The sequence below is a fragment of the Tiliqua scincoides genome, chromosome 2, assembly GCF_035046505.1.
Source record: "Tiliqua scincoides isolate rTilSci1 chromosome 2, rTilSci1.hap2, whole genome shotgun sequence".
Lineage (NCBI taxonomy): Eukaryota > Metazoa > Chordata > Lepidosauria > Squamata > Scincidae > Tiliqua > Tiliqua scincoides.
In genome coordinates, this window is record NC_089822.1 from 157,613,551 (window position 1) to 157,636,769 (window position 23,219).

General features: G+C 46.2%; 1 protein-coding gene, 1 long non-coding RNA gene and 1 other non-coding gene across 12 annotated transcripts in view; 2 read left to right on the forward strand and 1 right to left on the reverse strand.

The window, feature by feature from the left end:
* The first annotated feature begins 649 nt into the window (after positions 1–649).
* On the forward strand, positions 650–11,439 carry LOC136639519 (uncharacterized). Of its 4 annotated transcripts, XR_010793691.1 has the most exons (6): positions 650–789; positions 1,480–1,605; positions 2,916–2,973; positions 4,765–4,827; positions 7,030–7,218; positions 10,646–11,439. It is a non-coding gene; the product is annotated as an uncharacterized lncRNA (long non-coding RNA). The 4 variants fall into 4 exon arrangements; XR_010793690.1 differs by lacking the exons at positions 7,030–7,218; positions 10,646–11,439 and having other exon boundaries at positions 655–789; positions 4,765–4,907; XR_010793692.1 differs by lacking the exons at positions 650–789; positions 7,030–7,218; positions 10,646–11,439 and adding an exon at positions 797–1,078 and having other exon boundaries at positions 4,765–4,907.
* Positions 1,671–1,851, forward strand: LOC136643416 (small Cajal body-specific RNA 16). The gene has a single exon (XR_010794018.1). It is a non-coding gene; the product is annotated as a small Cajal body-specific RNA 16 (non-coding RNA).
* Positions 6,898–23,219, reverse strand: part of FBF1 (Fas binding factor 1) — a 37,283-nt gene continuing 20,961 nt past the window's right edge. For 3 of the 7 annotated variants that reach the window (XM_066613781.1, XM_066613778.1, XM_066613782.1), the window contains 13 exons: positions 22,163–22,336; positions 21,573–21,673; positions 20,746–20,952; positions 20,326–20,433; positions 19,159–19,298; positions 16,718–16,836; positions 15,338–15,460; positions 14,484–14,669; positions 14,003–14,179; positions 10,547–10,684; positions 9,566–9,707; positions 8,201–8,322; positions 7,158–7,818 (listed from right to left, as the gene is read on the reverse strand). In XM_066613781.1, the coding sequence (XP_066469878.1) occupies positions 7,681–7,818; positions 8,201–8,322; positions 9,566–9,707; positions 10,547–10,684; positions 14,003–14,179; positions 14,484–14,669; positions 15,338–15,460; positions 16,718–16,836; positions 19,159–19,298; positions 20,326–20,433; positions 20,746–20,952; positions 21,573–21,673; positions 22,163–22,336 (1,875 nt within the window). In that variant the 3' untranslated portion in view covers positions 7,158–7,680. Of the gene's footprint in view, positions 7,138–7,157; positions 7,819–8,200; positions 8,323–9,565; positions 9,708–10,546; positions 10,685–14,002; positions 14,180–14,483; positions 14,670–15,337; positions 15,461–16,717; positions 16,837–19,158; positions 19,299–20,325; positions 20,434–20,745; positions 20,953–21,572; positions 21,674–22,162; positions 22,337–23,219 lie in introns of those variants that run through there. The other 4 variants (XM_066613780.1, XM_066613784.1, XM_066613783.1 and 1 more) reach the window with 4 other exon arrangements.

Below are 23,219 nucleotides of genomic sequence, written 5' to 3' on the forward strand. Positions count from 1 at the left end.
GCCCTCAGCATCTTAAGGTGCCATTTATTCAGGCAAGCCCAGCATGTCAGCTGTGAGTGACCCTTGCATGACAGTCTTCAGAAGCAGACAGCCTTCGTAAGCATCTATATTTTGGTCAGGCTTTGGGAAAGAGGCCTGCATGGAAGGTGGGAGACAGCAGAAAAACCTATCTATGTCTGCTTTATTCTTCATGGATAAATCCAACTCTCCTCGCAGCTGCCTCTTCTCTTAATACAGACACTATCTTGTATTCTGACACCCAATCCATGTCTTTCACCCCCATTTTAAATAAAATTATTGACTCTAATGGGACTTACTTCAGAGTAGACACATAGGATTGGGCTGTAAGTGGCAGCTCAAATAAGGAGCACGTGTCTCCTTAATGGAAAAGAACCATCACATGCATATCATCACAGTAAAGATCACACAGGCCCAGCGCGGGGACATAGAGGTGCCCAGTGTGAGGAAAGGCCCTCTCGCGGCCACTGACTGGCTGAGGCTGCACGCCCCCGAGTTCGAAACGAGTGACTGACAGGCAGCTAGGCCACGTCCCCGTTGCCGTGGCAACTCATTCGACGCGGCGCCTCAACTCTCGCGGGACTTGGCCTTTGCGCTGGGTCCGTCTCCCTTCCGCCGAAGCAGCCGATCTCAAGGTGGATGGGCGGGACTTGTAGGAACGGCCGTCCGTCCCAGAAGCTCGTGAAGCCGTGGGGGCGGGCTTACTGGAGGCGAGACCCGCAGATGAAATGGAGGGCATGCGAGCAACAAGCCCGCGGGCGGGGTGGAGCGGTGAGGTCTCTCCAGGGCCCCAGCTGCGCCTCCGCTGACTTACATGCACTCAGAGCGACCCTAGAGTCTGCTTGCAGGCAGCTCCGTTCTGCCTGGCCAGGCGCCCTTCGAGGCCTACAGCTGAGGGGAGACTGAGCTTGCCGGGGCCTGAGGCAGGCATGTGGTCCCTGGACTGAGTGGAGACTCTCAGTGAGGCCTTCAGCAGTGAGGAGAACAGACCCCCCCCCCGGGGCTGAGCTGTGTGTTTGACCTCAGTGTTTCTCTCCCACAAGTATGTTCTGAAGTGCAGGTGGGTCTAAGGCGGTGGCGTAGCTGCAGGGGGCGGAGCGCTCAGCTGGCGGGGAGCCTCAGCAGGATGGGCAAGCAGCCCCTCCCTTCGGAGCCATTCCTGGCGGGGAGGGGGAGCAAAACGGAGCTGTACGGCTCTCTCTCCTCCCTGCATGGCTCCGTTTTGCTCCCCCCCCTCGCTGGGAATGGCTCTGAAGGGAGGGGCTGTTTGCTCACCCTGCTGAGGCTCCCTGCCAGACTGAGCACTCCACCCCTCTGCAGCTATGCCACCAGTCTAAGGTATACTCTGCAGTGCGTGGGGCCCTTGGCAGTGGATGGAGAGAGAATCTCTTCTGTCAAAAGGAAGGATGGGTGTGTTGTGCCTTTATTTCTGACAGGTAAATGTTTCTGCTTCCTTGACAGCCGTTGCTTTGCTGGTCCTGGAGTTCTGTTTATCTCTCTTGCTGCGCTCCACCCTAGTGATGACTCCCACTTCAGTGTGAAGAAGCCAACCTCTTGTCTGGAGACAGGACAGTTTTTTTCTTTGAGGTAATGCATTTGTATGGCTAGAGCGGTAGGTCAGATTTTAAGAAGTAACTGCTAGCAAAATACCTCTGGGCTGGGAAGTGGCTGCTGAGTACTGGGGCCTGTCTGGGTCCAGCTTTATACCAGTTAGCCTGTCCTTGCCCTAGATAAATGAACTGGCACTCTCCTTTCTGGGGTCTGCCCTATGCAGTAGCAGGTGTGAGCATTCTAACAGCAGCCTGATGGTCATGTATGATACTGCATACAGATTCATTGTGACTTAAAACCATATTGAACTCTGTTTAATTTAGGTATCCTGATTGTCCCCTGGTTTAAAAAACAACGAATAGAGAGAAATACTTGGCTAGGTGTTTATCACTTACTCTAGATTAGACAGATGGGCAAACATTTTGGCAGGAGGGCCACATCATCTCTTTGACACTGTGTTGGGAGCTGGGAAAAAGGACTAATTTCTATTTCAAATTTGAATAAATTTACTTAAATGAATATATTAGATATGGAATTTTTATGAATAAATGAATTTTACTAAGCTTATTTCTAATACACATGAGAACTATAATACAGGCATGTGGAATCACATGAGAACTATGAACTGCTTGCCACACACCTCTTGCACAGTGAAAACATACAGGTCAAACCAGAAAAACATGGAAACATAAGTTGTTCAGAGGCAATGGGATGTTAAAATAATGCCCAGGGAAAAGCAGAAAACACATGGAGACTATAAAAGGCTTCACTCTAACTCACATGAGCCCACAGCTCATGTCTGGCGGTCACGACTGGCAGTTGTGGATTATCACAGCTCCAACAGTCTCCGACAGGCAGAGGCTCATTGGAGACTGGGGTCTCCCTGTGGGACAGATTGAGGGATCCTGCAAATGGCCCCCAGGCTGGGGTTTGCCCATCCCTGCTCTAGATGGTCACTGTAGAGCCAAAAATGTATCGACTCACTTCCTTTTTCTAACTTTTAAATGTTTACTCAGAAATGCTATTGATTTCGATGGGACCTGATTTGTAGTAAGTGTGTATAGGAGTCCTGTCTTGGCCATATGTAGCTCAAATCTTGTGACTGTTCCAAATTTGTCTTGAGGTTGACTTCACCCCATGGCATGCCAGAGAGCTGCAAACAGGGAGTCTCTGTTGGTGACTAGCTAACACCCTGGTGAAGCAAAGTTCTTTTATTTATCATGCGAATCTTAGCAGTGATTTCAGGAGGCTTTACCTGGCATGTGTGTAAATATATTCTAATGTGCAATGAACAGTGATTGCTTTGAAATGAGACTATGTTGGTGATGAAGTAGTATTCCTTGTAGGTGCAGATTGTAGAAAAATTGGACAGAAAATGGCTACTTATTCTGCACCATCTCAAGGGTGAGTATCTGATTTCCCTTGGAGACAGATTGTGCAGCATAGCCTCTCCCAGTTTGAAGAGACACTTGCCCAACAGACTTGAGGCAAAGAAGGAAGGTCCATAGCCAGGGAGACACACCAGCGACAGACTACGTTTGCTCCCAGTGTGGAAGGGATTGTCATTCCTGAATTTGCCTTTTCAGCCACGCTAGACACTGTTCCAGCACCACTTTTCAGAGCGTGATACCTTCCGAGACTGAAGGATTACAATGATGAATGATGATCTAGACACATTTGGAGGAATTAAAAAGCATGTATTTATATGCTTAAATTACAAGTTGTGCAGCAGATGGGGGAGGGGGAGGTTAGGTACATTAGATTTCACCTGTGTGTTGCCACATGACTTACAGGTTCTTCTTTCTTTTACCAAATGGCTTTTAAGCTAAATGTGTCTTGGAATGTCTTATTTTCATATATGCAAAGATGAATTTTTAAGTATGTCTTGGAGTAAATTCGATAGTAGGCTTGAAGAAAGCTTGAGTGGCCAAAGACTGGATTTGATAGTACCAGCTTCATTTAGGGTCAGCCCCAACAGACATGCTGCTCCTCTAATCAGCTGCACGATGAACAGATTTTTACTAAGTACAGGATCTTGGGGCACGAAAACACTGATGGTGGAGACATGAGACTATCCATCTTCAATTTCTTCAGGGTCTCCAAAAATTGGCAGTTGCAGAATCACTGCAACTCTGCCATGACTCTGCATAAGAATAAAGTCACAGCATGAGAAATGAAGCCAACTGTACAGTCTTCCAGGAGTTGCTTCCTCTGATCGGAGTGGGGAAGAGGGTTAAGAATGCTCATCCAGTTGAGCTGGGCCTAACTTAGTTCTGTGGGCTTGAACCATTTTGAGCTGTGCACTCTAGAATTCCACAGGCAGCATATCAGTTTTGGTTGCCTTCCTTCTTAGAGTGCTAAACTAACTGGCCACCTTGGCACAGAGAGCCCTTGTGTGCAGTCTTGGAACTCTTCTGTAAAGGTCACCAACATTTGTTCACAACTATAACATTTTGTAGCACTCCCTAACTTTAGATGCCCAGGTGTCTCATGCAGAAGCTTTATAATATGTTGTTGGAACTGAGATCTAGGCTCACTTGATCAGTTTGGTCATAGATCCTACTTAAATGGTCTCTTGTATCTATGTTTTGACACAATTGTGGTATGTAAAGTGGCAGTAATTTGCCTGATGCTGGTTTCTAGACAAATACATTGCTGTCTGCTGAGGGCAGTAATTCCCAAACTGTTCTGGGGCTCTCAATAGTATGCTGCAAGTGATTCCAAGTGGGAATGGGCCCAGAGTACTCACCTGCAGAGCATGTTGCTGCTGCACAGCTCTTTCTTCCCTCATGTTGCCTTCTTCCAGCTTCATCTTGACTGGACTGGGTATTGTGCTGCATCCCTTCATTGCAAGTAATGATTCCGTTGCATCTGTTGGAAAAACTTAGTAGAATGCCCCACTGTCAGATGAAACTGCTTCTTCTATCTGTTTAGGAGTCACTAGTCTCTGTTCCCTTCCAATTGTTAGGCAAGCCCATATCAGTGACTCATGTAAGAGAACAGATAATTCCTGTTAAAGGAGTTGTAAAAAGTTCATCTCTTGGTATATCAGGAAAGGCTGGCTCCAGCATTCCTTCAGGAGAAGTAAGTTTCGGCTACCAGACATTTAGGGAAAATCGGTGCAGGGTTTTAGGGGCAAAGTTTCTGACTTACCTTCTGCTCCTCAAAATGACCATTCTTGCTTTTGCTTTCCAGGTGAACATGGATGGAAGACAGGTCATTACATCATGCATTACCACAAAGGGTCATTGCCCTCAGGTTTGATTTTGTTTGTTTTGATATAAAATAACTGTATTTAAAGTAAAAATGAGATGGATAAATAAAAATCTGATGTTAGACCTAACTGATTTGTGTGCTTTTTGGAAGACATCCAAACACGTGAATTCTTTTTTGTATGTATTTTGCTAAAAAACCCACTTCTGTTGGGTGAATGACAGATGGTCATTCTAAGAAGTGGGTCTCTGTCTCAGGCTGCAAGGCTGTCCACACTTTCCTGGGAGTAAGCTCCATTGACTATAATGGGACTTACTACTGAGTAGACAGGCATAGTATTGGGTTCTGCACTCCCTTGCAGAAATCCTGGCTAGAAAGAGTTTCACCATGATCCTGTTTGGGAGGAATTTGACTGCTGTATTGCCAAGACCCAGTTTAGCTGCACAGGGCCAAATACACAACCTAATTTTTTTTCTTTTTGAAAGTTGGGGGGGGGGAGTATTGCTTGACCCCCGTTTAGTTGCATGGTCTAGAGCAGGGGTGTCAAACTTAAGGCCCGGGGGCTGGATGCGGCCTGCAGAAGCTTTTTATCTGGCCCTCAGGCTCTTAGCTGCTGAACAGTGCTGATGTGTTACTGCTGAAAGGGCAGCCCACATGAAAATTGGGCTCTCCTTTATCTTGAAATATGATCAAGATTTCCATATTTTCTTTGTCATTTGCAGCTAATGAGTTCCTAAGTTAGAAAAAGTGCTTATTTTTGGTTATGGCCTATTTAATGACATCACTTCCAGCCCTCAGCAGGCATCATGAATGCTATTCAGCCCTTGTTATGAAAAAGGTTTGACACCCCTGGTCTAGAGCACATCAACCAAGTGCTTTTGGTGGAGGAGGAGGATGGTAAAGCAGGAACTTCCATTTCTACCTGTCTGCTGTGCTCTTAAAAGCTGAATTATGGACTTTCCTGCAAAAAAATCAGTTGCAGAAGAAGACAGTGAGCAAGGTGGGAACCACTGGCTGCTGTGCTTCTTAAAGCTGAACCATTTTTAAACTGAATGAGAACTGCTTGGAACTCTTTGGTGGTGGAAAGGTGATATCCAAATACCCTGATAAATAAAAATACTCCTTGGAAGTGGGGATGGGGGAGAAGGTCTTCTCTGGCTGCCTCTGGCCACCTGGAATGGACACCCCTGTGTATTGACTACGTCATTCTCATATAAAACTTCTGAGATTTTCTGAAAGTTATTAGCATGAAATATAAGGCTAAAAGGTTTCAAAATTGCAGACAGAAATAGCAATGCTTGTCAGATGTTTCGTGCTTGAGCTCTGTTTTCTGGAGGATGTGTCATTGGATACAGTGGTTTGTGCTGCTGTGTTCTCTCTGCCCTCCTTTTTGGAGTCTGGGAACCACTGCAGTAAATCATTGCTAAACTGTGTGTCTAGGGCCCACCAATAGATCATGACCCAGTTCTGGGTGGTCCACAAACTGGCAGGCAGATTAGGCTATGTGCATCAAGGGTTAAACAATGTGCTACTGGGGGAGGGTGCACTACTGCCCAATCACCATTATAGTCACAGAGGCTTGAGTGGCTGGTAAGCTGAAACCTTTTTAGGTAGTTCCCAATGTTTAAAAATTAGGGAACCATTGACTTACTGGACCACCATACGTATACAATATGCAATAATTTCCTCAGGTAACATGATACAATAATGAGAACTTGTTAGCTGTGGCTTTGATCATGTGATAAGCCATCTGTGGATTAGAAAATGCCACGAAAATAAGGTGCACTCATTCAGAAAAGCAGTGTGGGAGGCAGATAATGGGCTCTAACTGAAAAAGGACAGAGTTTCATTCTCTGTAACCCACAGGACAACTATACTAGAGTGTGCAAGTGGGAAGGGCAGGACTGGAGGAGGAATGACACTGACAGAAGTCGTCTTTGGATTGCAACCTTAGTGGGCTATTTCAGCTCTCATACTAGAGGAAAAGCTCCTATGTGGAATGGAAGAAGGTTATGGGGGTTGCAGATGTAACATGATGCCAAAATAGAATATGCCCCAAAGCTAAGAGCAGCACAGAGTTTCAGCAACAACAAAAGGGCTGTCTGGCAAAATAAAAACTTGCAGAAAACTGTTTTTAATTTCACAAAATGTAAATTCTGCCAAAATAGGATTTTACATTTGATTTTTTCCCCCACAAGGATTTTTTTAACAGTCTGAACTTGCAAAATTCATCTTTATTACATATAGCATCAGCCCAAGACTCATCAGCCTTCATACTGATTGGGAAGAAGTCTTGTAGGAAGCATTCTTCAAGGTTTCTAAGAAGAACTGCTCTTCTTCCAAGAAATCATGATCCTATAAGCAAGAAGGGGCAGAAGAGAAAAATAGAGAATGAAAAAAATCATTGATGGAAGAATACAGAGGCTGTATGAGTGGGTGAGTGTCACAAAGTCAAGATGCTACCCTTCTTTTTACCAAGTCCATGCACATTTTGTAACCTACACAGAGCTCTTCAGTTAAACATACAATGCTTTGACTGAGACTGAGCCAAATACAAGTAGGCAATGGGTAAGTTGAGTGAAACTATCAGGAAATTTACACAAGCCTGATGCAGATGTATTGTGATTAATCTTGTAACTTGGTGCAGAATACTGGGAGTGACCCACTGGGATCATGTACTCTTTCCTCCTCTCTTGCATGTGTTCTTACCTGTTTCAAAGCTAGCCATAGTGTGTTAGATCTGCATTTATGTTAATGCTAATCAAGTTTTAAACTGGACTCTGCAGCCATTGTTAGAAATGACAAACCATGGTTACCATTAACACTGGACTGGTATACATGAAACACTACATCATGGTTAGCTGTAGAAAACAAGAAGGTGCTATATATGGAGTCAATTCATTGGTATTGTTGACACTGACCAGGAATAGCGCTCCAGAGTTTCAGACAAGAATTTATCTCTGTTCTAGCTAGAGATCCTGACAGGAACTGAATCGCGTAAAGCACGTGCTCTTCCACTGAGTTACAGTCCCTCCCCTGAAAAGAGAGACAGGAACTCACACATGAGTGGGGAAAAAGGGAATGGAAGGAATGCCTGAGCAAATGGGATGTTCCCAATCTGGTAGTCAGGAGATCAGAAACAGTATGTTTGCACTGAGCTGCAGCGTCCTTATATTCCTATACAATTGGATTCCGCAGTGAGATTATGACTTCTTCCACACTTGAACATGGAACAAGACATTCACATAGACACATGCATGGTGTAAATGGATATGAAATCACCCAGACAGTTTCTGAGAGAGAATTAAGCATCTGTCTTGGAAATGATTTTTGATAGCTTCAATCCAAACATGTTTTGACTGTGCAAGAGAGGTGGGCCCCTCCATGGTAGCTCAGGTACTGTGGCATTCAGTCTTACCCGTTCCGCTGTAAGCTTGTGCAACACCAGCTTGGCATAAAGGTCTGCCGGTTCTGTTCTTGGAAGGCGTTGGGAAGCTCCAGGGTTGGCTTTAGGCAGATCAAGAACAGGAACAGACATGTCTGGATAGAAAATAAAAGCCGGTACTGTTACAACAGATAAGTGGTACCTACAGAGACACTTCAAGTTTCTTTTGAGAAAAGAATGACAGAGCCTATATAGGGAATGTCACAACCTGAATGCCCTCAAGTCAGATATGATCTCACATGTTAATTGGAGAGAACAAATTACAGGGGGGGGGGGTCTCTGTATCTGCGGATCCCATACCCATAGTTTCATTTATCAGCAGATATGGGATCTGTGGGGCCCACACTCCCTCTGGAGGCAAATGGGAACAGAGATCTCTTCACTTCCAGAGGGTCTTCTGACCCCAGCAGAGGCTGCACACGTCCACCCACAGCGTCTGCCAGCCTCAGAAAGACTGAAATAAGGGAAAAAATGTGACTTCCAGTCTTTTCATCAAAACCAGAAGTGATATTTTTAATGTCATAGAGAGGCCTAGAGAAGCCCTCCAGGGTTTCCCTTACCCTCTTAATGCCTTTTAGAGGCATAAAAATGTCACTTCCAGCTTTGAAAAAAGTGACATTTTTTCCCTTTATTTCAGTCATGCCGATCCCAGCAGAGGCTGCGGGGAGATGTGCACGGCCTCTCTAGGCTCAGAACCACTGGAAGTGAGGGGGACTTTGCTGCTCTTGCCTCCGGAGGGTGGGGGGCGGTGTCCCCATATATGTGGATTCAAGTATCCCTGAGGAGTTCCTGAGGAGTTCCGGAATGAAATCCCAATGGATATGGGGGCATGCCTGTTTATTATATTCTAGAGTTAGGGGCTGCTAAAGATCAAAGGGGCCATGCAACCACTAGATTGAAAAATTTTTAGAGTTCTGCTTCTGTTCCTTGATTTTTCACTGGATTACTTGAAAAGCAAGCTTGAGATGTATGAGAATTTTTTTTTTTAAGGTTGCTTTAAAAGTTGCTTTAAAGGTGTCTTAAAGTGAGATTTGCTGAAAATCTTTTCTTACTATTTAACTGTCCTTTGGTAGTCCTCTGTTTTATATCTTGAGAGCCAGGGCAGTGCAGTGACAATAATGGAGGTTGGAAACCCAGGTTCACATACCACTTCAGCTATGAAGCTCACTAGATAGTCAATGACAAGTCCTTATCTCTCAGCCTTACAGGAGCACCAAGGCTGCTGACACACAAAGTCTCTTGCAGATACAAGAAATAAGAAGCTTGCATCTTTACCCACATTTTTTTTCAATCAGTAACACTCCCAAAGGGATTCATAGTGGCCATATGGCTACTTACAGTGTGTGTTGGAGATTATGTTGGCTGGAACTCCCGACAATGGTGCTTGGGGCATGGTTGGGAATAGCAGTGGATTGCTTGGCAAGATCTCCCGCAGCTGTTCAAGCTGCTTTCGCTGGTGAGTCAAATTTAGATGCTCCTGCTCCAGTTCAATTGGAGGAAGAAAGAGAAAGAAGTGGTCAGAGGCTCTGTGGCACATTTAGCTCTCACCTATCTTCAACTGTGCCAATATTTTCTATGAACCCAGTTTTCAGGTGTTGCCTCTGCCTCCAGGTTATCAGGTGTACTGTAATTTGCAATGTTATTAAGAACTCCCAAATCCAGCTTTGCTGCTTCAAAAAACAGGTAGCAGCTGTGGCCAGGGGCTTGCTTTTACCAATTATACCTGATACAACAACTATCCCCCTTCCTAAGGAACCACAGTTTAGCCACCATCACCCATATTGTTGCATTCCCAATACTGATCCTTAAAAATGGTGCAGGAGCTGCAGGCAGTGCAAAATGTTGTGGCCCAGATCCCACACAAGAAGGGGGTTACATCAGCTCACTCTTTTCTGGTGGCATCCACATCTGATTTCATGTCATCTCCTCAAAACTCTTCATTTTGAGCAGTTTTCCTTTAATTACCCCTCCCATAATGCTTTTTAAAAGAGGATTTCTAGCAACTTGTAAAAATTGGGCCATATCTCAGTGGTTTGCATGTGGATGATCTCAGGCTCAAACCCTGAGGTGGTAGTGTTGACCTGTAGGGAGGGCTGAGAAAGATCTGCTACCAAGTCATTGCAGACAATACTTTGCAGGCTAGATCAGTGATCTGACCCCTTACAAAGCACCTTCATATGGATCTGGCAGGTCATAACGTTCTCATACAGACCATCCAGATTCTGATGCTGACAGGATGGTGGAACACAGAGAACCAAGTACTGGAACAGCTTTAGGAAAAGGAATAATGTAGGCAAGAAACATTTTAAATAAATGTACCTGGTGCAGATACTCCTCTTGCTGCTTGAGTTGTTCCATCTGCAGCTGCATTGAACGCAGTCTTGCCTGATGCTCTGACTCCACCTTCCTTGCCTCCAGGAGGGCTTTCTCTCCCTCTTCATATTTCTGGGAGGACAGCTGTCGGGACACAAGGATGCAGAATCATGACTTCCATCCATAACAACATTAATATGAAAATACGTGAGCTGGGCCTACAGTCACTAGAAAAATTCAGTGGAAGAAGCCATTCGCTGCTTGTTGAAAAGCTATTAATTCAAGATTGGGATTGCCGTCTAAGGGAAGCTAAGCGTAAATGTTCCCCTTCTTATTTTGGAATTAAATTTCCCACTAAATTTTCTTTACCCATTTATTTTTATGTATTGACAGTTCCCAAGTTGAGGCGTGCTTATATGATTGCAGGATGTAATGCTTTACCAACTGCACAAATGAAGGGTCGTTTTCAAAGTATCCCTCCCGAGCAGCGTTATTGTGATTGTCCCTTAACTGAATTAGACACCCCGGTGCATATCTTTTTCCAGTACCCAAAATATACAGCAGGGAGAGATTGATTGTTAAAGAAATGGATACATAAATTTTCTATGTCAGTGTTTCACAAACTGTGGGTCGCAAACCACTTGGTGGGTCGCGACCTGATGTCCAGTGGGTTGCAAAGAACAGTGCGCTGCCATCTTGGAAGTTGGCAACTGTGTGGGTGCCGCCATCTTGGAAGCTGGTGGAAGCATCCCGCAAGGGGCAATGGTGCTGCCGCTGCCTGCAAATGAATACCGAGTGGCTTGCAGGCGGAGGGAATGAGAGCAGCACAGGTGGGGTGATTGCCGCCTCAGGGCACCAGGAGCCTTAAGAGGGAAGGCTCCAGAGCAGCGTGGGGGAGGGAGGAGAGCAGCAGGCAGGGAGGGAAGGGGAGAGAGAGGGATGGAAGGAGGGAGGAGGAGGAGGAGGAGGTAGGGGGCTGCTCCCCCAAGCGCCAGCAGCCACCACTGCCGCCTGGAAGGGAGACTCTGGAGCAGTTTGTGGGGAGGGGGGCGAGCAGCTGGCAGGCAGGCAGGGAGGAAAGGGGAGAGAGAGGGATGGAAGGAGGGAGGAGGAGGTAGGGGGCTGCCCCCCCAAGTGCCAGCAGCCGCTGCCACCACCTGGAACAGAGGCTCCAGAGCGGCTTGTGGGGAGCAGGGCGAGTGGCAGGCAGGCACGCAGGGAGAGGAAGGTAGGGAGGAAGAGGAGGAGGAGGTAGGGGGCTGCTCCCCCAAAGCGGCTTGTGGGGAGGGGGGTGTCATGAATAAGTGCATGTTAGGCCTAGGTTGGCAGTAGAAGCCTGAACCAAATTAAGACAGTGTAACTTAGAAGTTGTTAGCAGTTCCCAGCTGCAAAAATGTGAGTAAATAAACAAAAGGATTGTTCTCTCTCCTTTGCTGGCCAGAAAGGACAGATAACAAGAATTACAACCCATTGGAGTGTTTAGCACCTTAGCAGACAGAAGGGCACCTTATCAAGCATGATGGAGTGCAGCTGTGGATCTCTAGTTGGGAGGGGTAAAGGAAGTATAATAATGAGTGCCCAGGGGGTGTGTGTGGTGTTCCTTCCTGAACAGAGTTTTTGGGTGCAACATCTTGTACGCGTGTGAACTCCATTGTCCATCATGGGCACCTGGCCTCATAGGTAGCCCTGGAGCTAAAAGATCTATAAGTGTAAGTGACCCAGGTGAGAGATAGCCAGTTAGCTTTATTATTTTATTGCTGATACGTTTTCTAGATGTTTATGCCTCTAGCATTTGCTGCCTTATTGTAGAGTGTGTAACCGTATGTACTTAATAAACTAAAATCTCTTTTACTAAGTTGTTTCATTATCTGTTGGGGACAAAGGTTCAGAATCCTGCCTAGCAGTTCAGCAAGCTACCAAGTGCTCATTGAGGTCTAGTAATTTGAGGACTGAGATTTAAATTGGAGAAAGAGCTCTGTGCCTGCAAGGAATAGAATTAAGCCTAGAGGGTCTCAGTGTCCCTGGACTGAGGCACTGGCAGATACAGGGTGGTGGCAGTACTACTGAACAGGGGGGCCTTGAGGGCTTTAGGGTTCAAAAACCAAGAACCCTGAGCACCCCAAACCCCCCTAAGTTTGCGACAGGGGGCAAGTGGCAGGCAGGCAGGGAGGGAGGGAAGAGGAGAAGGAAGAAGGGGGCTGCCCCCCCAAGCACCAGCAGCCACTACCGCCTGGAACGGATGCTCTGGAGCAGCTTGTGGGGAGGGAGGTGAGCGGCAGGCATCCAGGCAGGGAGGGAAGAGGAGGAGGAAGGGGTTGCCCTCCCCAAGCACCAGTAGCCACCGCTGCCTGGCCTGGAAGGGAGGCTCGGAGTGACTTGCGGGCAGGCGAGCAAGAGGATGGGAGAGTGGCAGAGGCAGGGGACTGCTGACCCAAAGTGCCGGGACCCTTCTGAGAGAAGAAGGCTCCAAAGCGGTTTGAGGGGGGAAGGGAGGGGGGAGAAGCGGGAGAGCCGCCACCTCCGCCCCAAGTGCCTGGAGCTGCCTGGCTCAGATGAGTTTGGGGCTTGCCTCACTCATTGCTTCCCATCCCGCTCAGTAGCTGCTCTTTTGGGGGGGGGGTGAGAATTAGCAAGGGATGAGTTGGGCTACAGTCCTATCCACACTTTCCTAGGCGTAAGCCCCATTGACTAGAATGGATGTACTTCTGCGTAGGCATGCCTAGGACTGGGTTCAATGAAAGACTGCTACTCTCAAAGGCTACAGTCCTATCCACACTTTCCTGGGAGTAAGCCCCATTGACTATAAGGGGACTTACTTCTGAGTAGGCATGCCTAGGCTTGGGCTCTCAGGCTAAAATCCTAGCCACACTTTCCTGGGGGTAAGCCCCATTGACTAGAATGGATGTACTTCTTAGTAGACATGTCTAGGACTGGGTTCAAGTGAGAGACTGCCACTCTCAATGGCTACAATCCTATCCACACTTTCCTGGGAGTAAGCCCCATTGACTATAAGGGGACTTATTTCTGAGTAGTCATGCTTAGGATTTTGCTTTTGATCCATTATGGAAGCCACTTCCTGCTTGATGACATCACTTCTGGTGCTGGCATAACAAAGATGTCACTTCCTGCTCAATGATGTCACTTCTGGCCATGACACCACTTCAAGGTCAATGACATCACTTCCGGTGGGTCCCATGCTGAAAAGCCTGAGAACCACTGTTCTATGTTTTCGGACTCTTTAAAATTGAAATTACTGTTAAGCAGTCTTTGCAAAGAGTGTGTTGTGGATATAGCCAAATTTTGTTTCTATGTGGTTTTAAACTCTGGTTGTAAGATTTTAGATAAGTAGGCGTATGGCTTATGTGCTGATCAACCTAATAAATTTGAACTTGGACTTCCATCCTCTGCTGCTTTTCTTAGCACCAACAGAAAAGATACATATAGGGGTAAATCTTTTCCTACCTTGCTCATACTTTTCACTTCTTCTACCCTCTGTTTGATATGCAAAGCAGCAGCATTAACTCTTTCCTTTTCCAGTCTCAGCTCCTGTTTCTCATGTTCTAGAATCTCCCGATCTCTAGCTAATTGCTCCTCCTTGGACCTCAGCTCGTTGGCTTTGATTTTCAGATCCGCTTGTTCCTAGAAAACGAAGTCACCAAGATTTGCTGTCTTATATTTCTGGGAGCAGAACAGTTCTCTTGAATAAGATCTACCGAGCTTAGCACTGGATCCTTTGACTGACAGTTTTCAAGAAACGATTCTCTACTTGCCCCATTTTTATTTAGCTTTTAATGATGAGGTTTTTATAAGCCATTCAAATTTTTTGTTAAAAATTCCCCACCCCATTTTTTTTACTCCATATGTTCCAGGGATGAGTTTTGATACTGAAAGCAAATTCTAGAGCTAAACCCCAGTGAGTTCAAATCAAACTGGGGTTTCTTACCTTTGCAAGGCTCATGATGGCCCCTTCTCTCTGGGAGTCAATCTGCAAAGCCCGGTCAACCTCCCGCTCTGTACGCTCCTTGTTCAGCCTTTGCTGGACATGGAACTCTGACCATTCTGTAGCAAGCTTATGACGCTCCTCAGCACATTTCTGCATGACTGACTTCTGCTCCTCAAGCAAAGCATGCTGGAAGCAAGGAACACCAGGTGGAGAAAAAGAGAAAGAGGTTTGCTTCTTGAAAGTACCAAGATGAAGACAAATCAGAGAGAGTCCCCTAGAGATTGCTTAGTCAAAATACTATCCTAAAAGGTGAATTCAACATTGTTCTGCAAGATTCAGCATGTCTAACTTTCTCTTACAATCAGCTGTACTGAAACAAAACACCTTAAAGGCCCAATCCTATCCAACAGTCCTGCACCAATGCAGCCACAATACAGCCCTGAGGTAAGGGAACAAGTGTGGCCTCTGAGTGCTGCCACACCACAAGATGCAGTGCATGCCCTATTGGCATGGCTGCATCAACACTGGAAAGCTGATTAGGATTGGGCTCTAAGTTTAACTCAGCAATGAAAGGTATATCCGCTTTGAATATTGTTTTGCTGCCATGGAAGAATCATCATCATTCTTTATTTACGGTCACAGACCCAACACATGGAAGAATCTCTGTAAAAAGGAAGAGTAACATACACGAAAGGGCAAGAGTCATGCTTATGGGCGATATTTCCCCACCCCACTTCCAGTTCTGGAACTTCCAGTTCCAGAATAGATTTTTACAATTGAATCAGTGCTGTGAGTCCTCACTTTACAGTGCTATGCCATTATCACTTTACTTGAACAACATGGACGCATCTAACCTTTGCCCTCTCTAGCTCTTCCCTCTCCATAGTTAGCTGCTGGGTCATGACCCTTCTCTGTTCCTCCAGCGAGTGCTGCAGAGATACCACTTTGGACTGTTCTGCTGTCACTCTCCAGCGTTCCTAAGGTAGAGATACACGAGTCAGCTCAGGGCGGGTTTACTCCACTGCTACTGCAACAAATCAATTTAAGTTGTGGTGAAGCAAGAAGGAATTGAGAACTGATTATTTAGTGGGTGCTACCCAGATGAAAGCCATTCCAGTGACAGCTGGAACATCAGCTTGCTGCAATTTGAATAATAACAGGTAGTGCTCACAAGGAAATGAAACATAATGTATGCAAGCAAAAAAAAAAAACAAGAAATGCATAGGCTTTGTGCATAACTTATTCCCTCCTCCCCCGTTATTAATTAATTAAGAAAACACACACACCAACACACACATGCTGATCGATTCCAAAAAAACCCAAACTCATATTAGAACTATGCTCCATGCTTATAATGCTTTTAAATAACCATGATAAAAACTGTTTTCAAATCTCTTGTTAACCTAATTGAGTATGGTTACAATTGTATATTCTTCATTCTTTCAAGGCAAGTTTGTGGGGTTTTGTCCCACTCAATGTTAGTGTGGCTCTTTTATTCTGAACTTTCACAATCACCAGAAGAATTTTCACAATCACCAACACAGATTAGAAGCATTTCTCCTATTTTAAAATGCCACTGTATGGCATGGAAGGTGTCCCTGCTTTACTACTCTAGTATGAGGACAAGCCTGTTAGAACTTAAGAAATTTGTGTCAAGTGATCCCATGAATGTGCTCACTAAAATGCTGCTCGTCAATTTGGATATCTACTTGCCCTTTTTGTGCTGTTCCTTCAGGCTCCATGCTGGACTCATGCACTCCTGAATAATCAACCATACACCCAAATCTTCTGCATGCGAATTCCTTGCATGTCACTCCCACCCCAGTGTTACATGCCTTCCCTCCCCAGAATCTGGATGTTCCAAATCCCCCTGGAATATCCAGACACTCTCTTCAGAGATGACCCCCCTCAGAGATATATCTCACTTCACATCACTCAGGGCCTTACCTGGAAGGGGTAGTGACCTGAGTGAATATGTGATGCAGCATTTGGTTGACCATTAAGCTCTCATCTGTGAGATACTATTAAATAAACATAGCATAAAGTTGAAGCAGGCTCAGGTGTTCGTTCATTTGAGTTCTACCAACAGCTTAAGCACTAGCATTTTCCTTCAGTGCTAATGCAATTGGAAGAAAATCAGACTGCCTTTTTGCTTAAGTCCTGAATTCCAGTTCTCATACTTCTGCTAGCACAGATGTCTGCCATAAAGTGCTCCCATTCTCGCCTCAGCTCACCTGCTCCAGAAGCCGGGTCTGCTCATTCAGTCTAGACTCCATTTTAGAGATGACCTCCTGAAGCCGACTTCGTTCATCTTCCATGTCTCTCTGCTGCCAGGTCAAACGGTCTTGCAGCACTTTGGAATATGAGGGGGGCAGTGAGGAATGACAGGAAAAGAGACAAGAATGTCTACTTTGCAGCCTGCAATGGTGTGCAGACTGCTACAGTGGACACCTACTTTATGATGGTAATCTGTTCCAGAGACACCACTGTATTGTGAAAATATTGTAATGTGAACCCAATAATGCATTGTTGTTTAGTAATTCATTCCAAAACCTCAGAAATTGAAGCTCTGCCACAGAAATAAGCTATTTTCCTTTCTAAAAGGTGGTTTAATAGGTGCCTACTGCACTCTTCAGTGCCCATGATCAATTAAGACAATGTTGTAATTAAAACTCACACATTATAAGGCTGTATCCTTCCTTCAACACACAGAGTCTGGTCAAACATGCTGCTACAGGCTGAGATGCTACCCACAAAGCTTGCGTTTGCCCCAGCATTCGCATTGGCTAAATCCTTCCCTCCCTATATAAAGCCACACTGTTAAAAATGCTGCTATTGGTTGGGATGCTATCAAACATTTGCACTTGCTTTGCTGATTGGCTTATCTATCACCCATGGGGTCCTGTGGGTAGCAATCATGAGCTGATTGTAAAGTGTATAGTGAACCTTGTTTTACTATGAAAAATCTATTGTAAAATCACTGGATTGTAAAGTGAATCCATTGTAAAGTGGGGGGAGGGGTGTCCACTGTACTTCCTTTGTCCAAATCCTTCTGTTGGCAACCTTCAGTCTCGAAAGACTATAGGATCGCACTCTGAATGGTGGTTCTGGCACAGCGTCTAGTGTGGCTGAAAAGGCCGATTCAGGAGTGACAATCCCTTCCACACTGGGAGTAAGTATAGTGTGTCCCTGGTCTGTCTCCCTGGCTATGGACCTTCTTTCTTTGCCTCTTAGCCTCAGTCTGTTGGCAAAGTGTCTCTTCAGACTGGGAAAGGCCTTGCTGCACAGCCTGCCTCCAAGCAGAACGCTCAGAGGCCAAGGTTTCCCATCTGTTGAGGTTCATTCAGATCCCCCTTGCAGATATCCTTGTAGCGTAGCTGTGGTCTACCCGTAGGGCGCTTTCCCTGCACAAGTTCTCCATAGAGGAGATCCTTTGGGATCCGACCATTGCCCATTCTCACGACATGACCAAGCCAACGCAGGCGTCTCTGTTTCAGCAGTGTATACATGCTGGGGATTCTAGCTCGTTCCAGGACTACGTTGTTTGGAACTTTGTCCTGCCAGGTGATACCGAGGACGCGTCGGAGGCAGCACATGTGGAAAGCGTTCAGCTTCTTCTCCTGTTGTGAGTGAAGAGTCCATGACTCACTGCAGTACAGAAGTGTACTCAAGACGCAAGCTCTGTAGACCTGGATCTTGGTATGTTCCGTCAGCTTCTTGTTGGACCAGACTCTCTTTGTGAGTCTGGAAAATGTCCAAATTACAGCCCCACTATTGCACTGGCACTGACAAAGTGTGATGCTCCATAACCGAGCTCACAAGGCAAATCTGAGGTACAATATAGCAGCAATGGCATTTTGGAAACATTTTGACCAAGCTGACTAGATGTTGCAGCAGGGAAGGAGTATGTGTGCTCTAGCAGCATATCAAGGGAGAGGTGGGGGGAGCAGTCTGCCCCAGGTGCATGACATAAGGGAGTGCCTGTCCCTTCCAATGCCAGGTAGACCTGGCCTCCTCTGTGAGGAACCTTGAGGACAGATCTACCCAGTGTTTGAGTGCTGGGTTTGAGTGCTGGGTTAGCCTCCCGGGGGGGGGGGGTGGATATTGAGGCGGAGGCCAGATCTAGCTGCTGTGTCAAATGCCAGGTAGACCTGACCTCCCTCAAAGGATCTCAAGGCAGAGACCAGGTCTACCCATGCCTTTGAGCAGCCAAGGTCGAGCAATGGGAGCAGTCCACCCTGGGCAGCAGTGGCACTAGGTACACCAGCAGTGTGTTCCCAGATGATGCCAGGCAGATTTCCTAGAGTGGTCGCTCAAGGTCACTCAGTGTGCTTGGAACCATCTTGGAAGCACTTCCCTGCCTCCCTTTGCCAAGATGGTGGTAGCTAGCATAGACGTACGCCTCAAGCAGTAGAACAACTAATGTCAGCCCAGTCTAGATGCTAGAAGCTAGTGCAACTACTTGGTTTTGTTTTCTCCTTCAGGTCTAGTTAAGCTTCTATTCATTTGATGTTTGCATATTAAGAGAAATATGAAACGATACGACAAGAACATATATATTACAGCAGAGCTTTTCAGACCTGGACTCAAGTTAAGCTGTCATGCCCTAAAGTCGGGCAAAAGAAAGACTTAGACAAAATGATACTTGGGATTCTGGAGTCAGAAAGGCTTGTACCCTTGAGCTGTTCATCCCTCTGGCGGGTACCAATCTCAAGCCCATGGGATGTAGTTTGGTGAGTGGCCTCCACTTTATTAGAGAGCTCATTCAGATTGCTAGAGAACTTCTCCATTTGCTGAATGATACCATTCAAAGACCTGCAAAAAGCAAGAAGAGAGTTACACTGCCCAGCAAGATGCATTCATTTGTTTCCTGTAGACTTCTTTACAAAAAGTGCATGAGCCAGAAGGTTTATTGTGCAGTATTAAGGTATATGTGAGCTAAACCCTTCTGATTGGCCATATAGGGGTTCATATTAGACCTCAGGGTGCTCACCCTTCAATAGGTGTGCAGATTGTGCATTTCTGGCCAGTGTTGTCAGATTATCCATTTGGAAACCTTGTGCCAGAGTCCCAAAATCCTCAGGTCTTGCTCAGGATTCTTATACAGCGTGTATTTGGAGAGGTGTGTGGAGACCCCAAACTCCACTTTCACCTACATAATCTTCTCTTTCTCTTATAGTAGCACCAGTTGACCACAATAAAATGCCTTGGACAACATAGCAACCATGTATCTGGCTGTCCCTTACATCCTAACCTACTACTTGAAAGACTCTCTCCACCTCTTGCAAAACCCCTCAGTCTTTTCCATGCCACTTTCTCAGTAGCACTGTCAAAGGGAATTGGCCACAGCTTGCTTAGCAAAAGAGGGAAGGAAGTCTTCTCCACTGCACTCTGCTGCTGTTGCTATAGATGCTACTGGTGTAGTGGGAGGGGGCACATCAATGAGACACTCCTTTGCAGAGCATACTACTCCTGGTTGGGCCAAAAACAGCAGCAGTGCAGAGAAAACTCCAGTCAACTAGCATACTCTTCCTCTAATCTGGCTAATTGTGTTCAAGTATCAGATGGTAAAAGATCACATCCCTTGTAAAAAGAATCCCAATTATCAAACATATACAAACCTGCTTGCATGCCTGGCAATTTTGAGTTTTCACTCTTTGTTAGTTATTACTCCTGAAGATGTTCCAAAGGCATGTGTAAACAACATTAAGACCCAGCTTGTCAGATATCCCTTGAGATCTGAACACAGTTCCTTTCTTTCCCCCCCAACTATGCTTTGCAATTCCTAGCTCTAGCTCCTAATTTGGGATCTGACATACGTCACATGAGCAGCAGTTTTTACCTGGTATAAGTAGTGGCACTAGTCACAGCATCAATCTCTTGATTCTTCAGTTGTTTCAGCCGTTGTAGTTGCTCTTCATGGTCTTTGCGCATTTCCAGGATGGACATTCTGTAGATGTCCAAACACAAACATGTCCCTACTTGGACATTCTGAAATTGGGGAATGGGGAGTAGATTCTTCAGAGAAATCTCACTTCAGAGTTTGCCCCAATTTAATGTTCTAGCCATCTATCTATACATAGAGAGAGATGCCTGCTGGTGAAAGAGCATGCCAGCTTTCAAGTAAAAAATAACTTGGCCTGGCCTTAGAGGATTCAAATTCAAGAATTGTCACCTTAGGCAATGAAACAGAAAGGTGCATTTTGACCAGTGCACTTGAAAAGCCGTTCAAAGTCCAACTAATGCTCCTCCCCACCCTTACCGCTGAAGCTCCTGCAGCCGATCAATCTCCTTGGCCTTCTCTCCCTCCAGCTCTGTGAGTCGGCGCTGGTGCTGGGCCAACATTTCTGATTTGGCCTGCTCTGCACTCTTACACTGGGACAGATATTGTTCTGCTAACTCTTTGTTTTCTTGCCGGAGGCGTTCCTCGCGCTGGCGGTAAGAGTCTTCAATCATTTTCACACGGTTCCTGACAAAGAAAAACCCATACAAGTCTCAAAATATATTTGGGTAAAAAGAGGGATGCAAGATACTGTGGGGCAATAGGGACTAGTAAATGTTATCAGCCTTTCATTATGTTTTGGGGCCTAGCTGCTGACTTACAGCACAATACGATCCACCACCACCACTCCTCCACGCAGATGCAATGGGGCCGGCATGGACAGCACTGCATTCCATGGGGGAAGGCTGGAGGTCTTCTTCAGCTTGCACAATAGGTCTACGTGGACAGCATGAGCTAAACAGCTGGTGCAAGTCCGAGTGGATTCATGTCAGCGCATCGGATCCAAGAGGGAGGATAGGATACGACATACACAGGTGCCACCTATCCTGCCCCCCTCCTGGGCTGATCTGCCCACCTGCCCTCCACCAGCACCTTCCCCTGCCCTGTCACACCCAAACCACCTGATCTGCCCCCTGCAGGATGTAGCAGTAGCCTTTTTGGCATGACTGCATCAGCAGGGGCTCAAAATTCGCATGCTGAGTAGTGCCCTCCAGCCCGCCCTGACCCTCTTACTGCTGTCTGAAGCACAGCAAGGTTTCTGAACCGGGAAGGACTTTGTGAAGTGTCTGACCCACAGTAGTTATTACCTGTGAGCCTTCTCAATTAGTTCCAAATCCTCTTGATGACGCTGCTGCAGACTTTCCAGCAACAGTTTCTGCTGACTCTTCTCCAGCTCCATCCTCCGCACCTGAATGGGAAAAAGCCACCAGGAGGTGGTAAGGAACTCACAATGACCCTGCAACCATACTCCCATCCCAGCTGTCAAAGAAGAGCCATCCTGCCCAGATAATCTCTCCAAACCGATGTTGGTGTAGAAAAACCTTACAGGAGAGCCCAGATATTTGACAAGGATAAAGGGGATTGTTTCTAAAAAAGGTAGTTGAGCCATTACCATGTCTTGGTGACCCATGTGCCCTCAGCCACATCCATAGATTTGGCCACTACAACTGAAGTGACTGAGGGCTGAATCCTATCCAACTTTCCAGTGTTGATACAGCCATGCCAGCAGGTAAGGGAATGTTTGTTCCCTTACCTTGGAGTTGCATTGCAGCTGTGTCAGTGCTGGAAAGTTGGAAAGGATTGGGCCCTAATACCGTGCTTCCATAAAAGGAAAATTAAGGTGCTAATGAGAGCCGCTCCTACCTCAGACCTTAGCATGCTCAACTGGGAAACTGACCTGACCTTCCAGCTCTGTGAGATGAGCCTGGGCACTCAGCAGCTCCGCTTGGTAGCTTGCTATGCTCTCTCGCAGCTGCACTTGAATGCCTGCCAGTCTTTTTTCATACTCACTGGCATTTGGTGAGCTCTGTGCATGGGGTTCTGGGTGCAGGAGTTGAGAAAAGGTGGAGGACTGTGGTGGGAAGACAAAAAGGAAAGCCATTTTAGCATGCAAAGCATGAGGCCGTTTTCATACACAACACCAGGAATGCATTGTTGCCATTGATACATGTTGTTAATGTTGGCATGGAGAGCAGAAGAGAACCACTTTAAAACAGAATGGACACTCTGACTAGTGCAGCTCTACCTGTTAATTTACAAGCCTGCATCACCTCTGAAGACCCCCTGTTACATTCACAGGCCATGCTACCAATTATAAGCCTTACTTCTGTAATAGAACAAATTGATGGACAAGAGCACCAATTGCAGTCACCTACAAGGATACGAAAATCCTATGCTTATGGTTGAACTTACAAGGATGGGAGAATCCTATGGAAAATGTTTTGAGAGATGCCTACAAACATAGGAAGCTGCCTTCTACCAAAGCAGACCACTGGCCCATCTGGTTCAACAGCTGGCAGTGGCTCCTTAAAAGGATTTAAAGGTAGGGATCTTCCCCAGTACTAGCTGGAGATGCTAGGAATGGAAGCTGGGACCTGCAATGTACCAGAGTACTACCAGTGTCTGTAGATTACTCATGAAAACCAAGGCATTTCTTTCCTGGATGCTGATATAAAGGAGACTAGCTGAGTGTAAGTGAACAGGATCACTGTGTTCTAATCCCCGGAGCACAGTAATCTGACCCCTTGCCTCTTTCATTGCTCCACCAAGCCCTTTTGAAGAGCCTGGTGGAGAAAGGATTCAGGTGAGGGAGCCAGATCACCACACTCTGAGGATCGGAACACACTTCACTCCTTCCTCTGCACAGACTTTTTAAGGGTGCAATCCTAACCAACTTTCCAGCACTGACCGAGCTGCAGTGCAGCCCCAAGGTAAGGTAACAAACATGCCCTTAC